The sequence below is a fragment of the Asparagus officinalis genome, chromosome 1 (assembly GCF_001876935.1).
Source record: "Asparagus officinalis chromosome 1, Aspof.V1, whole genome shotgun sequence".
In the NCBI taxonomy this organism is placed as follows: Eukaryota; Viridiplantae; Streptophyta; class Magnoliopsida; order Asparagales; family Asparagaceae; genus Asparagus; species Asparagus officinalis.
In genome coordinates this window covers 78868509-78887268 of record NC_033794.1, presented here as the reverse complement: position 1 = coordinate 78887268, position 18760 = coordinate 78868509, and the positions used below count along the sequence as shown (strand labels likewise).

General features: G+C 39.5%; 1 protein-coding gene across 3 annotated transcripts in view; it reads left to right on the top strand.

Moving 5' to 3' along the window:
• The window catches only part of LOC109826474 (dnaJ protein ERDJ2-like), a 30082-nt gene continuing 12750 nt past the window's right edge, over positions 1429-18760 (top strand). Inside the window, exons 1-10 of one of the 3 annotated variants that reach the window (XM_020393506.1) lie at positions 1429-1548; positions 3568-3793; positions 3900-3995; positions 4350-4470; positions 4568-4674; positions 4785-5002; positions 14990-15158; positions 15267-15386; positions 15742-15828; positions 17082-17192. In XM_020393506.1, coding sequence (XP_020249095.1) covers positions 3608-3793; positions 3900-3995; positions 4350-4470; positions 4568-4674; positions 4785-5002; positions 14990-15158; positions 15267-15386; positions 15742-15828; positions 17082-17192 — 1215 coding nt within the window. In that variant the 5' untranslated portion in view covers positions 1429-1548; positions 3568-3607. The remainder of the gene's footprint in view (positions 1549-3567; positions 3794-3899; positions 3996-4349; positions 4471-4567; positions 4675-4784; positions 5003-14989; positions 15159-15266; positions 15387-15741; positions 15829-17081; positions 17193-18760) is intronic. The other 2 variants (XM_020393516.1, XM_020393512.1) reach the window with 2 other exon arrangements.

Here is an 18760-nt window from a genome sequence, read left to right as displayed (position 1 = left end):
GGAGGGTGCTCGGGAGGGGAGGGGCCGTAAGGGGTCGGGGGCGGGTAGGGAGGGTTATTGGCGGCGGAAGAGGGCCCGATGCGAGGAGGGAGAGTCCGGGAGCGGGGTCAGGAAGGGGAGGAGGGAGAGTAAAGAAGAGAGGGTGGGGGAGGGGGGAGGTAATTGAGAGAAGGGGAGGTATTGGGCTGAAATAATGGCCCTAGGCAACCTAGACGGAATTCTGTCTAGGTTGTATTTTTCGTCTCGTTTGTCAAACTAGACTGAATTTTCCATCTAGTTTGACCCAATCTAGACGGATCAACCTAGACGAAAAATTTCTGTCTAGTTTGATTCAACCTAGACGGAAAGTTTTTCCGTCTAGATTGGTCGTTTTTCTACTAGTGGAAAGATAGTTTACTAACCTTTATTTAGTATCTTCTAGTTTAATAACCTCTATTTAATATCCTCTAGTTTAATAACCTATATTTAATATCTTCCCAAATTCCTTTTCCCAAAATTTTTAAATAATTTTCCAATAAATCTTATAAAATTCTTTAAATTTATTGCTAAAGTCAAGCGTTATAATCCCTCATATTATACAAGGGCATTGCACCAACAGTTTCTCTGATAAAAAAAAACTCAATTACAACCTTATTAATCAAACATTTTGAGAACTTATTAATGAAACTTAAAAGGATTATAAATTGAAGAAGCTTCATTTTCTCATAGAGAAAGTTTTCGAGGAAGGGTGCTTGTGTTATAAATGGTAACCTCAAGGGGATCTAGGTGGAAATTTGTCTTTTTTTTTAATTTATTTTTTGAGGAGTCTAATTTTCAAATTGTACTAATGTAGAAGTAATATCAAATTTTATGTTAAACAATCTTCTACCATATAAGGCTCGCTATTAGCAAAAATATCAGTATAAGGCTCACTATTAGCAAAAATATCAGGGGTTTTCCTATATAAACCAAAAGTTCTGTACCGACTTTATTTCAATCAACCCACATCCAAAATCATTCTTAAGACTGAAATATTATATTATTTTTAAACAAAATTATATCTACCGATACATCAAATACCTGCAACAACTTATGTTCGAATATAGCTACTGGTACACCACAGCAACTTATACACATTAACGTAGCAACTTAGATCCATACCGATTTTAAAAATAGTTTAGCATATAATGATATTTTGGATATTTAGAATGATTTTGAAAGCAGGTGGCTTTAAAAAGTAAATTATTAGGCTAAAAGTCTGTATTTATGAATGAAAAACCCAAAAAAGTCAAATTCATTGCACCTTTAGATGAGCAGATGTAACGGATCCGAGCATATAATCTGCAATAAATTTCATAACGGATCTTAGGTCCGCAACCCGATAAGCCCACAGAGAGGTTTTAGAGAGGGAGAAAGAGAGAAAAAAGACATGCAAGAGGACTAATTTTCTACCGTTTTAAATCCTCTTAAATTCTCCTCCTCCTTCTTCTTCTTTTTGTTTTAACAATCACAAGAAATAGAGCAAAAAAGGCATCTGAGATTATTTTTTCGTCCTAATATTGAGAAAAGGTATGACCCTTAATATTTGTTTACTTGATAAAATTATTCATGATTGAAAATTTAGGAGAATTTTCCTTAAAAGCCTATGAGTTTCTTGAAGAAATTTTTTTTTGGGTTAATTTCTTTGTACCAACATGAATTTTTTTCAATACCATTGCCTTGAATTATGCAAAAAAATTAGGGATAAGTACCTCTGCAAGGCTTAAGATTGATTCATTGAGCTAATTTGCAATTCTAAAATTCTAAATTGTAATGGTAATTTATGTTGAATTCAAGAATTTAGGGTTAGAAATTTATCTTTAGCCATATTTAGGCTAAATGCTATGACCTATGGCCTCCTATTTATATTTTTAATTAAAGTTTCGAGTACTAGTTACCTGTAGACCAAGGCTTTATTTAGGATTCTATACATCTACATTTTCTGTATAGCGGGGTATTCACTTTCATTTTTTTAGTCTTTTTTTTTTGGGGGTAATATCCCCTCGTGAGAATTGGAAGTTAGCTCTTTTTCTCAGATATTTCTTTATGGTTATAAGTCCGCATTGCTATATTGTTAATTAATGGATACTATGCAGAGTATGGTTCAATTGTTTTCTAATTGGCAGAAGAATATACTCTTTCCACCTAGTTCTAATCTAACTTTACGTTCATAGAATGCTTGTCATGTGCCATTTTCTTAAACACCAACGAGATACGTTAATCAATAGTTTTTTTCATTTTGTCTTTTCTGATTCAACTATCCCTAGGGTGCACATGTTTTCCAAACAAATAAACAAGTCACAATCAAGATTCACATGCCTTATGGTTATAGGATAAAAAGTATACGAAAACACGTTTCGAGGATTGATGGCTGTGTATGCCCATTTTACTTTATTTTTCTCAATTCTGTAGTTTAAACTCGGGCCTGACTTTGATGTTGTGAGCTTCTGACATTTTAGATTTAATCATGCAGTGGGTCATAGATGGTGTTACATCTAGTCCAGGTAGTAGTAAGAGGCAATTAAACTATTTTGCGAAGTTATGTTAATTTCAAATCCCTTTTAATTTTTGATTAGGGTGCTTCTAATGATCATGGCACACACCCATAACTAGTACATGCCTTGGGCACTCTATCGTTTTCATTTTCCATCCAAATTGTGTTTTTTTATTATTTTGGACATAACATTATCTTTTTTTTCTATTTGTTGACTTGATCGTTCGGAAAAAATGTAGAAAAGTAGCGAGCGTGGATTGATTGTCAGGAAATACATCCAAATGATCATTTTCATTTTTGGAATGGATCAATCATCAAAATAATGAGATCAATGAAGATCAAAGGAAAAAAAAGCAGTATGGTTGAAGAGGAGAACTGCTACTTGAGTTTTATGTGATCATAGAATACTCATGAAAAAAAATCCTCTATACTATCAATGATTAATGATTGTGAATGCTGATATTTGATAGTTTAGAAATAACATGGCAAAATATTAAGTGTATGAATTATAAGAAAGCTGAGATGAACAAGCGTATATACAATTAGGAAGAGAAATGGGTCACAAGAAGCAATCAGGACTACAAGTAGGCCTAAATGAACTTGGATATAGGAAATTAAGAATAAAAGAACTTGGATATAGGAAATTAAGAATATAGTAATGGTTAATTAACAGAAGAGAGAAATCTTAATAGAACTGAATGGAGAAAAATGAACTCATTTGTTTTATCTTAAAAATTTAGATTAGAACTTTTGTTGTTGTTTCTGTATTGTTCAGTAGATGTCAGCGCACGACATGGACAAGGGCCACATTAACAGGCATAATATGAGCACCCAATTTAACTAGTTTGTCTAACCGCACCTATTTGATTTATCTTACTCAATAATATCAGCAATTATAAATTGAGAAATGGTAACCATTTGACTTGCATTTGTTTGTTATAGTTTTTAAATTTCGATTTATTTTTCTTCCCATCTTGCATCACTTTTTTTTCTTCTATCTAGACATTTGTTTACTGGGTGTATTTATGAATGACATCCTTTAACCTCTTTTACAGATCTAACTAGTTTACATCTGACCATCTTCTAAAAGCATCAATGGCTGCTTCGGAGGACTCTAGCGCCCTTTATCCCTTTTTTATATTAAGTATGTTGGCAATCCCTTTGGTGCCTCACACTTTTTTCAAGTTACTTAATACAATTACTAGAAAGGCAAAGACAATTCATTGCCAATGCAGTCTCTGTTCTCATTCAAGGAAGTGCCGGAAGTCCATATTCAAGAGGGTTAGTTTGCTACTAGTTATTTGTTTTTTCTCGCACAGACAAAGAACCATGCCATTTTGATAAAATAGTCTGTAACTGTCTACATTTCATACTTTTTCTTATGCAGATCTCAACCATCTCAACTTGTAGTAATGTGGCATTTCTTCTGCTTTGGGCATTTGTGGTGATAATAGTTTATCACATTACACATACAAGCTATGAGGTATACCAGAAAATACTTGTTTCTCTCCAAGATTTCATTTTCTCAAAAGGCTGCACATATCGCATGGGGGGAAAAGAGTTGTGTCTTGCGCTTTGTCAACAGTTATAGTTTTGTATTGTATTTGGTTATCATGCCAAAGCTATATTCTATTTGTGTCTTTGTCATTTTATATTTGAAATATGAATTATAAAATAACCACTGAGTAGGAAAGGGAAATATTGCAATCTGCATACCAGTCTTTCCTAACCAATGCTAATTTGCGGTTTAGAGTATCATCTACTAATTCTTAAATCTGTAACTGATGTATTATCTGATTTTCCTTTTGACTTATTGTCTTATATTATTGCTCTGCAGATACAAGCATTTGAACCATTTAGTATTCTTGGGCTAGATCCGGGTGCTTCAGACTCAGAAATAAAGAAGGCATATAGGAAACTCTCCATTTTGTACCATCCTGACAAAAATCCTGAACCAGGTTGATAATTTCTCACATATTCTTCCACATTTCTGCTTGAATGCAGTGGCTAAACCTCCGTATACTGCAAAACTTACAGTGTATTCTATTGTTTCAGAGGCACACAACTATTTTGTGAGCTTTATATCAAAAGCATATCAAGCATTGACCGATCCAGTTTCTCGTGAGAACTACCAAAAATATGGTCACCCAGATGGCCGACAGGTATTGAAAATTCTTTATAGCAGAATATACTCATACTGATAGGTTTTTGTTTTCTCTAAATACCATTTAATCTTTGCATAAGTTTTTAATCTGATGAGATATTGGTTCAGGGGTTCCGAATGGGGATTGCTTTACCTTACTTCCTAATGAACAGTTATGGATCCTCTGGTGGAGTTGTCTTACTTGGAATTGTTGGCATTTGTATTATTTTGCCATTAACTATAGCTGTTGCTTATCTATCATGGTCTTCAAAATATAGTGGGAATTATGTCATGTACCAAACATTGGTTACATACTTCCAATCAATGAAGCCTTCTTTAGCTCCAAGGTATATAGACTTGCTTGTTATCCTGCATCATTTTTGTTCAATTAAGTATCATTGTTAACACATTTTTTTAAGTTTATTGATTTATTGGTCAACTATAAAATTAGTTAACTTCATCTAAGATTTCTTAAGCTGAAGTAGTTATTAGTTTGATATGACTAATTAAATGGTTAAATCTTAAGTGAATAACGCAGAGAATTATGTATATTTTTAGCAACAGGACATCCAGAAGTTGTAAATTCTTTGTCAGTAAAACTAAGTTTTCTTGTGGAATACTGCTTCCAAGACTTCATTCCATAAAAGAATTCCTATATGTTGATGACGTATAATTTTCTCATAGTTTTAGTTATGAGCCAATAAATATCTAAAGTAATCGCTTTCCTTGCTTAGGATCAATTATTCATCATGATGGTGAGGTTGTGGATGATGTTGTTCATCAAATCAAATCAAGGTGGTTAAAATTGAGAAATGCTTCTCGAATTTTATGTGAATATAGAATGCCTATGACATTGATGGGAAAATTCTATACGACATTTATAAGACCAATAATGCTTTTATGGATCAAAATGTTGGACAATAGCAAAACAACATCGACAAAAGATGAGTGTAGCAAAAGTGACAATATTTCAATTGTTTTGTGAATATACAATAGTAGATAGAAATGAATGCATTTGTAGGAGATTAGAGGTTTCTCCCATGGAGGATAAAATGAGAGAGAATCAATGGAGATGGTTTGATTACATACAACAAAGGCCACTAAATGCACAAGCAGGAGGAGTGATAAGACTATAGTAATTATGGAGCCTAAAGCCTAAGGGGTCAGAGGAAGACCTAAAAGAATTTGGTTGTAAGAAATTAAGAGAGATATGATAAATGGTTAACTCGACTTAGGAGATAGCTCATTGTAGGCGTCTAAAAATACCTATAGGTGTCCATACACAGCTTAAGACAGAGAGAAGACGACGAGCGTCGTTATCCGAGTCTAAGAGGATTATTTGACGCCGACGAGCGCATGAAGCGGAACGGCGAACCGACTGACCCGTGCACTCACCGGCCACCTCCAAGTGGCCCGTGCACTCGTCAGCCAACTCCAAGTGCCCCGCGTGCTCACCGGCTATCACTAAGTGGCCTGCACGCTCATCGGCCACCAAATCGGCGAACCGACTAGCCCGTGCACTCACCGGCCACCTCCAAGTGGCCTGTGCACTCGTCAGCTAGCTCCAATTGGCCCGCGTGTTCACCGGTCATCACCAAATGGCCCGCACGCTCATCGGCCATCAAAACAGTGTACAAGTCAACGAAACAACGAAATACGCGTAACGACAGAACAAGTCAGAACCCAAAAAACCGAGAAAGCCTCTGGCAGCCGAGTCACGTCAAAACGACTCGACCAGGCCAGTAGCTCGGCCATGCCACCATTTGGTGGCCCGACCAAGGCCGAGCCACCAAACGATGGTTCGGCTAGTTTCGATCCGAAAACACGTTCTTTTCGGTTTTGACGGGTTCTCTCGAGATTTGTTCGTTTCTGAGTGTCCTAACTGATTGGATATCATCCCCAAACGTGGTTACACATTTATTAACTAAAGATAAGGTTAAATCCATTGTTCTTATCTGAACCCCCCAACCGAAGCCTATAAATACAAGACTAGGGGCTCATTTCACGGGGCTGGAGATCAAGAGGGCGAAGCGCTGCCGAATTGGAGAGTGGAGCCACGAATTTACAGCGAGGATTAGAAGATCTTGGCGAATTCCTGTGCATAAAGAGTGGAGTTCGAGAGATCTGAGACCCGTCCCTTATCCCTCTGGATTTAAGCTTGGTCTTAAATCTCGAGAAAAATCGTGATCTTTCTTGGTCGAGATTACCGCTGCTGCGATTACTTCCTTCGTAAAGTAAGAGCTTTGATCAACTTAATCTATCAACCGGATCTGATCCGCGGCGATCTACGGATATTAACGTCCCTGGCACATGCGAAGTTCCCACGCAAGCAGCGGATGATAAACGTCCATTGCGCTGTTTGACAAAAGTTGTACTATTTTATATTTTCATTGTATAAGTCGATCTTATAAAAAGTTCTACTTTTCTTGTTTATTTGAGTTTATTGTAACGACTAAAGTTATAATTGATACAAAACAATAAAAACATCGATTTTTGACCCAAACAAGCTGGCAACCACAGTGGGAGTCAATAGCTTCGCTGTCGAAGCTATCGTGCCGCAACCATGGATCCGGATCCCGGTTGATGAGGAGGTCGAGTACGAGTTCGACCAACTGAAATTCGAGGAGTATCTGTTGTCGTCCTCCTCCAGATCATTCGCCCCTCACAAACACAGGAAGATCATGGCCTCCGTTACTGTTGTCATCTCGCCTTGCAACGCCCCTCCAGCCTCCAACGAAGCCGGATCTGCAGATCTGGACTCCTCATCAATCAAGGAGATAGTCGTTGTAGTCACGCTAACTTTATCGAAAAGAGCACGTCAAAAACAGCGCCAACGACTTGCGCGTCGACTTGCTAAGGCTTTGGAGTCAGTTGACGGGATTAGCTACGAAGCGGATCTGAAGTCCAGAAGATGCCACCCCCTTTAACAGCAAGCAAATGGCCTCTTCTCCAAACCAACAACGAATGAATGGATCCAAGTCAAATGGACACGTTCAACCCTCGAGGAACGCATTCAGAAGCGTCGCGTCTTGATTACGTACGCACAAATTCTCGTGCGAGAAGCGCAGAAGCTGAAGCAAAAAAAGGTGATCAAGAAGCCATCAAAGCTACGCTAAGTATGGAAACCAAAGTCCGAAACGACGTCGAAAAGAAATCGAACACCGCCTGGAACTCGCGAACCAGCCCTGGCTGGCTCAGCCAAAACCGAGCCACCAAATGGTGGCTCGGCCAAAGCCGAGCCACCATTGGTTGGTTTGCGCCTGAACCGAGCCGGTTCGGTTCGCTTTGTGTCCGGTTCACCTCCCGCGACCTGTTTTGAGTCTCTGATAGCTCCTATTCCTGTCCCGATGAATCTCGTACTTCCGGTGAAGCCTCACAACCACGGAGACTTGTCTCATTTCAAGATGAGGATGGCGGATCACCTGGGTCCTTTGCACGAGGATCGATGCAAGGTTTCGATCAAAGAACGCTTGGGTCTGGTGACTGAACCCCGGACAACCACTCGAGCTGGGGGTCGCACACACTCTCGCAACAAGTCAGAGCCTTCCTACAATGGGAAAACCCCTGCACTTGACCACCTCGGACGGCGAATTGAAGTCCAAGAGCCCGTCAAGAGTTCGCGCTCACAAAAACGTAGCTTCAAACGCGTGACTCTTAAAAACGCTAATAAGGCGACAAGCTATCAGAAGGAAACGTGTTGGTCAGACGACGGCGTTATACCTGAGGAATCATGCCAACACACGATAGGTTGCTCTGGTCATCTGACCGACGAGTTGTACTATCGGGCTGGGGGTACGAACAAGTCTCGGAAGAGAAGTACCCGAGAGACAAAATCTCACTGCCCGTGCGTCAAACTAGTCAGGATAGTATTATCAGCGTGTAGCTGTCCCAAGACCGCTCCTCAGAAGGTCTCGGTATTCGAGAAGATCTCCAACGGAATGGCTAAGTCCAAACCAAAACGCTTCCACAAGAAACGATTGGTTGCTCAAGATGAAGAACTTCCAGAAGTCACGATTAACATGGCTGATAAAGGAAAATCAATTCGACCTTCTAATTCTGACCCGCTCATATCGCATCATCTAACCCGGTTACGATCGGGAACCATTAGACAAAGGGATTATCAGAGAATGTAGAGGGGATTATTCTCGGATAATGAAGCATCAGATGCTAACTATGTAGTCGCTTTTGACAAAACGGTATCCAGCCTAGGACAATCCCACAAGGTGTTTATGATTAACACCGAGGAAGTGGCCAAAATCGTGGAGGATGCTCTAGCCAAGCAGAAGCAATCATTCAAAATCGAAATGAAAATGGCTATGCAGAAAATGAGACAAATGCACGACCAACAGATCCGAGCCTTGTCGAATCAAATAGGTGAATCCAGTCGTCGCAACAATGTTAGCCAAGCAGCTAGCGATTCAAATGTGGATGAATATATCAATGCTGACAACCCCCTATTGACCAAAATACTAGGGGTGGTCCCACTAAAAACGACGCTGGAGGTTGTCCCACCAATGATAACAATACTGGGGGTGGCCCCGTTGTTCCTCTCAGAAATCATCTGAAGCATGATACGGACGAGGACAAAAAGATAAAGGACCTCGAGAGCAAAATTAACGCTCTGATGTATGCTCGAGAGGTAAAGAGAACTGGTATTCCGTGTCCTTACCCACGAGAGGGATTCAATACCATACCCGACGAAGTTCAACCTGACCAACTTCACGCCATTCGATGGGAAGGGTTTGCCCACTCAGCATCTGATCTACTTTAAGTCTTACTTGGTCATGATCTCTGGCAATGAGGTATTGATGGTCCGGTCATTCGTCAGAACCCTTCGCAGGCCCGCCTTCGATTGGTACCGTCATCTCAATCCTGGAAGCATCAACAGCTGGGATGACCTAGAGAACCTGTTCCTCACTCACTTCTTTGATGATGATACCGATGTGTCAATCAGAACACTCTTCGATGAGAAACAGAAAGACGACGAGACGGTCGACGACTTCGTCAAGCGTTTTCGGAATAAGGTGATGAACTGCCGAGATCCGATCACAGAGGACTTCATCCTCCAAACCTGTCACAACAATCTTTCTTTGGACGTGTTGGAAGTTATGGGAGTAGGACCGTCCAATACCTGGAAAGAGTTGAATATGCACGGAGAACGGGTCGAACGCTTCTTTAGAAGGAAGAAAGCCGAAGGAAGCCAACTGACGGCTAACCCTCCAAACTCAAGCTTTGTCTCCCATGGTAAGGGGAATGCATCGGCAACAATAATTGATGTTAATCAGACGTCGTAACAGCAATCCCGGAGACTACCAAAGACTTCGGATCCGAAACTCCAAAAAGAATACTCCTTCAAGGACGAAGACGTTCTAACCATTTTCGAATCCCTTCTTGAGAACAATAAGATCAAGCTATCACCTATCGCAAATCAGGAGGAAGCTGACGATAATACGGATCCAAAATATTGTGAGTACCACAGGAGGATCCTTTATCCTACCAAGGCTTGCTTTGCTCTCAAAAATAGCATCCAAACCTTGGTTGAAGCCGGCGTTATAACGTTTAATTAAGTCGAATGAAGACTCCGACAAATATAAAAGTATAAACTGCTCCTTCCGACACTCCTAAGAGTATACGAGTATAAACTACTTCTCAAAATTCTAACAGGTATATGAGTCTAAACTGTTTTCTTTCTTTCACGGGAAGTTCCTGGAGAATATCATGCCTGGTATTCTTAAGGATAACCCGGTCATCCAACTAAGTATAATATCAGACCCGGTTTTGCAAAGAAAGCTGGGGGTAGATGATTCATGTAACCGGAAGTTTCCGGAAAAATGCTACATGTAATTTTTTTAGGGATAACCCGATCATTACAAACAAAGTGATAAACACTAAACTCCCACTGTGATTTCCGAACACTCTTTTGCTGAGATGAGATTCGATCATTTCGTTAGATCAATTTTCCCTCACAAAACTCTTATTGGTGTTTGACGACTCATAGTCTTCCACCACAAAATTCCCCACCGATCAGACTAATTGACAGTGGGATCACCAAAATTCCTTTAGGTTGAATCCACTCAAACTTCCAATGCATCTGTGCACTCAACATTCCCATTATTAAATTCCGAACATAGTATTTGGAATTTTAACATCTTGATCATTGACGACTGTCAAACCCCTCCGTGTTAAGTATTTGTCACCTAACACCAGGAACCACTTTGAGTGATTTGTACGAGTTAATACTCCCACTGTGATTGGTACCCCACTCTCACTGCCTACATGGTCAAACCTCCTATAGTTAGGGCCACAACCAAAATCTCCTCTCGATCCCTTTCACGAACAAGAGGTCCACTTTCAAATTAAGCGATCAAACCTATAAAAGTTAGGATCGTCTCAATCCTCCTACTTGGTCAAACCTTCGTACATTTAGGATCACAACTAAAATCTCCTCTCGATTCCTTCCATGAACGAGAGGTCCACTTTCAAATCGAGCGATCAAACCTTCCTACAGTTAGGGTCGTCTCAAACCTCCCATTTGGTTAAACCTTCCTTCAGTTAGAACTAAAACCGTAATTCACTCTCGATAAACGAGAAATTTACTTTTAGTTCGGTAATCAAACCTTTCGACAGTTAGGATTATCTGAATATTTTCGATTCTCGGAGTGGAGATCCCACTCTTAGTTTTACCTTCCCAAATTCTTAAAGTGGAGATCCTACTTTGAGTTTTTTTTGCAACTGAAGATAGAATATAAAATTCTTTCTCTTCAGCTTCGGGAGATAGAATATAAAATTCTTCCTTTCCCGTATTGGGTTTGTCTTTATCCTAAAAAAAGACTTAGAGATAGAATATAAAATTCTTCCTCTCCAATATCGGGTTCGTCTTTACCTCAAGAGAAGACACAATCTTTCAACTCCAAAATCCATGCTTCACACGCATGGAAAATTTTCCGAATCCTAAGTAAGGATAAGTCAACACCTAACACCATTGTCGGTTTAGTCTTTCACCGAGTGAAGAAGACACCAGAATCCAAATCTAGGAAATTTTATCCCGAAACCTAAGTAGGAATAAGTCAGCACCTAACACGCGTTGTCGGTTTATCCTTGATCGTAAAAAGAACAAAAACCCACATATTCGATATTGCGGCAGGTTATTATTAATAACACCATAATCCGTGTCTTACACGCATGGTGAGCTTTATCCCAAAGCCTAAGTAGGGATAAGTCAACGCCTAACACGCGTTGCCGGTTTAGTCTTTCACCGAGTGAAGAAGACACCAGAATCCGAGTCTGGGGATTTTTATCCCGAAACCTAAGTAGGGATAAGTCAGCGTCTAACACGCGTTGCCGGTTAGTTCCTGATAGTGAAAAGGACAAAAATTCACATATTCGATATTATGGCAGGTTGTTATTAATAACATCATAATCCGTACCTTACACGTATGGGGAATTTTATCCCGAAGTCTAAGTAGGGATAAGTCAACGTCTAACGCGCGTTGTCGGTTTAGTCTTTCACCTATTGAAAAAGACACCAGAATTCGAGTCTGGGGACTTTTATCCTGAATCCTAAGTAAGAATGAGTCAGCGCCTAACACGCGTTGTCGGGTAGTCTATTCCCGTAAGAAAAATAAAGTCTACGTATTCAATATCGTAGCACTAAAAGAGTTAACTCTCTTAGCACAACGTTACATACAGAACAGACTTAAACAATCTGCATGCTAGCGTGACTCAAACGGTAGTCGGTAAAGCTACGCCAAATCCGTTGAAGGCTGAGGGTTTGTAAAAAATCCTAAGTCTACGTCTAACACACGTCACCGAGTAGTCTATTCCCGTGAGAAAGAGAAAGTCTACGTATTTAATATCGCAACACTAAGGGAGTTAACTCTCTTATCACAACATTACATGCGGAACGGACTTAAATAATCCGCATACTAGCCCGACTCAAACAGTAGTCGATAAAGGCTCATCAAACCCGTTGATGGCTGAGGGTTTGTCAAAAATCCTATAAATATGAGAGTCATTGACGCATCAGCTCCATTAGTTGGTCTCATGACTTGAGGATCCGACAACGTTCATACATGCAGATGAATCAGTTTTAACAGTTGGTCCTGCAGCCCCTAACATTTGGGACCGCCATGCTCCAATGCCTTAAGAGCTTAAACTGTGTAGACTCCAACAAACGTACAAGTATAAACTGTGTTAACGCTGGTGAACGCATCGACAATTTCGCCAATATAAGGCTGAGGAAAAATTCTGGATTAAAAGGTGATTCTGGAGAGTTCAATCACATTTGGGTACAAACTTCCGACAAAGATGATCAGTTCAAAGTCAACTCAATGACACGAGCCAAGTTCAGAAACTTACACACTAATTTCAGTTCAAGATTTTAACAACGGTCAGACGATAAACGTAGCGCCGGAAGAATTTTATCTATTCGATAAGATACTGAATAGACTGAAGGCTGAAAAAGTTAAAAATTAAAGCAGTTCACGGGTCCCTCTACGAGATTGAGGAAAGGACCTATCTTATCCAAAGCATTCCAGACTCTTCTATAAAAGAATGAGTCTGAAATACTTTGGAGGGGGTATCTGTAGACGTCTAAAAATACCTATAGGTGTCCACACACAGCTCGAGACAGAGAGAAGACGACGAGCGTCATTATCCGAATCTAAGAGGATTATCCGACGCCGATGAGCGCATGAAGCAAAACGGCGAACCGACTAGCCCGTGCACTCATCGGCCACCTCCAAGTGGCCCGTGCACTCGTCAGCCAGCTCCAAGTGGTCCGCGTGCTCACCGGCCACCACCAAGTGGCCCGCACGCTCATCGGCCACCAAATCGGCGAATCGACTGGCCCGTGCACTCACCGGCCACCTCCAAGTGGCCAGCACACTCATCAACCGGCTCCAAGTGGCCCGCGTACTCATCAGCCGGCTCCAAATGCCCCATATGCTCATCGGCCATCAAAATGGCGATACAAGCCAACGAAACGACAAAATACGCAAAACGACGGAACAAGTCAAAACCCAAAAAACAGATAAAGCCCCTGGCGACCGAGTCACACCAAAGCGACCCGGCCAGACCAGAACGGGCCGAGCCACCATTTGGTGGCCCGGCCAAGGTCGAGCCACCAAACGACGGTTCAGCCAGTTTCGATCCGAAAACACGTTCTTTTCGGTTTTGACGGGTTTTCTCGGGATTTGTTTATTTATGAGTGTCCTAACTGATTGGATATCATCCCCAAACGTGGTTACACAGTTATTAACTGAAGATAAGGCTGAATCCATTGTTCTTATCCGAAAATCCCCAACCGAAACCTATAAATATAAGACTAGGGGCTCATTTCACGGGGCTGGAGATCAAGAGGGCTAAGCTCTGCCGAATTGGAGAGTGGAGCCACGAATTTACAGCGAGGGTTAGCAGATATTGGCGAATTCCTGTGCATAAAGAGTGGAGTTCGAGAGATCTTGAGATACGTCACCTATTCCTCTGGATTTAAGCTTGGTCTTAAATCTCGAGAAGAGTCGTGATCTCGCTTGGTCGAGATTATCGCTGCTGCGATTACTTCCTTCGTGAAGTAAGAGCTTTGATCAATCGTGATCTCGCTTGGTCGAGATTATCGCTGCTGCGATTACTTCCTTCGTGAAGTAAGAGCTTTGATCAACTTAATCTGTCAACCGGATCTGATCCGCGATTACTTCCTTCGTGAAGTAAGAGCTTTGATCAACTTAATCTGTCAACCGGATCTGATCCGCGACGGTTCACAAATATTAACGTCCCCGGCATAGGCGAAGTTCTCATGCAAACAGCGGATGATAAACGTCCGTTGCGCTGTTTGACAAAAGTTGTACTATTTTACATTTTTATTGTATAAGTCGATCTTATAAAAATGTCTACTTTTCTTGTTTATTTGAGTTTATTGTAACGACTAAAGTTGTAATAGATTCAAAACAATGAAAACATCGACTTTTGACCCAAACACTCATAAAAGAAAAGAATGAAGGAATAGGATTTGTTTAGCTAAGAATTTAGGATAAAGCTTTTGTTGTTGTTGTTGTTGTAGTATTAGTCAGCTAATTTATACTTTAAGACCTGGTACAAATACAATATTTTAACTTTTGATGAATGCACAGCAGTGGCCTGAATTCAACAGATGTGCACCTTTCTTCCATACTGATTCTGTTTATTGGAGATATGTGTCTTCCTTTTAACTCTCAACCTCATCATAAGATTATTTTATTTAGCATTTTTTCTAAATTTTTTTCTTGAATGCTTTATGACTGATTATTTAATGTATTATGGAATTTGTGGAGTGGCTTTCACTATTATTAATGATGCAGCAAAGTGTGGGAGATCTTCATAAAGTCTGCAGAATTCCGTAAAATTCCCGTTCGTAAAAGAGATAGTGAACCTATTCAAAATCTATTTGGCATGGTGAGAAGAGAGTTGAATATGGAGTCGAAGAAAGACCAATCATTGTTTTGGAAACAAGACCCTGGCCTAGTTAAGGTAGATCCATCTGTTGACATACGTGTGATATTTATTTATCATAATTATTTTACTTCATCAATTTGACATGTTGCTGGTATGCTTACATCATAAACCATGAACTTACAGATGGCATTGTTGCTTCATACTCAATTAACTCGTCAATCCCATTGTTTATATTCACCTCTACGGAGTGACTTAAAGCGCATGCTTGAGCTTGCACCTTTGCTTCTTGAACATCTAGTGGCGGTGAGTTAAATGAATATAAAATTAACTTGTCATTATATATATTATTTTAAGTCGTAATTTTTCTCAACAGTTTGTTTCAGATTGCTTCAGAGGTGCTGAATTCAACCTTTTCTTCCTGCTATAAGTAATGCAATAATGAATCACTTTGTTGAATTTCAAAATACTTGCTTTATGCTTCTAGATATCTTGTAAAGGAAAATTTCATGCTGAATCGATGCAGGCACATTTCTAGACAATTTCAAAATACTTGCTGAAATAACTTATTATTAATGCCTGTTTATATCTGTTTTATAACAATTAACAGCATGTGATGCCTCAATGAATTGCAACGAGTATTTTTATGATCCATTTGCAGATAGCTGTAATCCCACGCCCCCCTATTGGACGTGGATTGCTTAGGCCTGCGATTGGGGCAATTGAGCTTTCTCAAAATATCGTCCAGGTATGTTGTAGTTTTCTACTAATGTTATTATTATTTTGAGATCTGGATGATGAATGTAAGCTAAAGATAGTATATAGTCGTATCAATTCCTCTAGCTTCTGGTTAAATATAAATCCTCGACTGAAAATGGTTTTCTGCTTTGTTGCCGACTTTCACTAGCAGTTTGGCAGTAGTTTAGAAAACTTATTGGGTCTTTTTGAAACTGTGGAAGAATTCCTAGAAACAACCTCAGATTTCAGACAAACATCATCTTCTCCTGTGAGCTTTTCTTGCAATGATGTTCTTTCATATTCTTTGGCCCCTCTCGTTTCACTTCCTCCTTAAGTTTATCTTTTGTTTCTCTTTTCATTCCCTACCTAGTCCTCTGTCTTGTTTTCATGGGATTATAACAGCATTTAGATGCATGATGAATCAACAACTCTGAGGTGCATTTTCCAAGATTATAAAAATATCTTTTACAAAAATTTCCCTTTTGGTGAATTTCTATTTCGATTATCGATAATTTTGAGAAGATTTGGTTTCCTTGAGTTTGTATGGATATTATAAATTTCTAATGCTAGTACTCCCGTATGAAAACTGAGAATTCAGAAAACTGGTTGCAATTTTCTGAATGGGTTATCCATGGGATTTGTTCCTAGAACTCCAAATATTGTCTTTTCCAATGTACAAAAGCTCCAAATACTGTTTTTCTTTTATCCTTTTTTTTGGTTATGTGCTAACTGTAGCATTTGTACAATCAATATTTTTAAGCATGTAATATTGCTCTATCCTGTGCTGAAATCTGTCCTCACGATGGAAGTCTTATAAATACGGAAATGTCGTGGTGGCTCATTTTGTATCAAAATGTTAAAATGTGACCTTTACCTAGTTTTTGTGGAGGGATATGAGGGCATTAGTCCAATTTGTCGATGGAGAATGTTACCATTTTCTTGTGCATACATCACTACTGACTCGATGTTCTTTGAATTTTACTGGCTGATTCTGCTGCTGATGAATGTTCCTTCTTCTGGACTTTCTTTTATTTGACAGTCCACAGACTACAATGAATTATTATTTTTACAGTTTAATCATACTTCTTATTCAAGTAAGCATTTCGTTGTTCCAACGGAGAAATAAAACAAATAAAAACAATCATTTCTATCATTGTAATCCCGGATAATATTTCAAATTTCTGACTCTTCTGTTATTCAAAATATTTAGTTACTTTGTTTACCGATGCATATCCTACATTTATAACATCTAGCACGACACAGGCTGTGCCTTTACGTGCAAGAGAAGTAGTTGAAGGAAACCTGGACGGAATTGCAGCATTTCTACAGCTCCCACATTTCACCAAGACAACTACGAAGAAAATTTTCCCCAAGGTAATTTTTATGGCTGAGTTCCATGTATCCGCCTTCAAATTTTATAAAAGAAAATTATAAACTAAGCATTTTTTTTATCAACATGGCTCCTTGTAAATGTATGACAACCATGCGCCACCTGAGACAAACCAATAAATTTTTAGGAGCTCCCACATGTTTCATACACTCCAATCCCCACCACTTATCTAAATTTTTTTTATTAATTTTTTTAATTTTCATATTAAACTGTGAACATTTTATTGTATAAGATCGTATAAATCTCTATGGTGTAACTGAAAAGAAATTTTGGAGGACATATTGGCTAATAATCAATATTTTTATCTTCAAAATATGAATATCTTTATCCATGATGCTGAGAGTCAATCATGGATAAACTCGTAACTTAATGTGAATGAGTTGCAGATACAACTTAGTTCTTGAAGAGTGAATGTTGTAATACTTGATGCTTGTTAATTCCAGTGCATGCAACTGAAAGACATGGCATTGACTGAGTCTTGATTAAGACATTAAAACATAGTTGGTCCATTTTGTTTACCTATTTGTAGATGGTCAAAGTATATTATCTCCTTCGACGTATAAGTGGATTTCTCAATTCATGAGAGGTCCGGACTAATACTCCGTGCAAATAGCACAAATCTTATATTCGAGCTCAACACGAGCTCAAGAAGCGGATTCGAGCTCAAGAAGTGGACACCCAAGGGATAAATACTGAATCAGATCAAAATAGCTTAAATCCAAGCCTATAATAAAGACCATCGAAGCTACAGTGAAGTCTGCTCAAAAGTCTCATGCGAACTTCGCTCTGAGCTCAAGCCCAAATCAATGTGAATCAAGCCCATATGAGGCCCTCGACGAAGTTCTCTTCGCTGCCCAAGTGTACTTCCCCCAAAACTCAACGTGAAGAAGTGACGTTCAATTAGCCCAAGTGGCTACGTCACCCATATGAATCCCCTCTCAAAGAAAATGGGCTACCCATGTTCTGGCAAAGTTCGCCTATGTTCTGGCAAAGTTCGCCTAACCACTGCGAAGTTTGCTCAAGTCTCATGCGAAATTCGCTCTGAGCTCAAGCCCAAATCAACGTGAACCAAGCCCATATAAGGCCCTAGGCAAAGTTCGCCTGAACTTCACTCAAAACCTAATGTTAAGAAGTGACATTTTCTTAGCCCATGTGGACCATATCATTCACGTGAATCCCCCTCTCAAAGAAGATCTGCTGCCCAAGTTCTGACGAAGTTCACCCATGGCCGTTACAACCCACATTATGTGATGTTCACTAAAGTTTCTTCAGCAAACTTCGCCCACAGCCGTTTTATGAGCTATTATCAAGGAAATATGGGTTAACCCCTATAACCCCGATTTAAAAGTCATTAATCCATATTTAATGATCATTAACTCCCTTTACCTGAAGAGGGACTTGCTCAAAAAAGGATGAGAGAGAAGAGGCTTCAGAATCGACTAAGCAATTGAGAGAGAATCGGCTATTAGCAAAGCTTTTGACAAAAAGAAAGAAGACATTGCACAGCTAGCTTCTTCATCCTCTTCTTCCTTCATAGATCATCCTTTCTAAT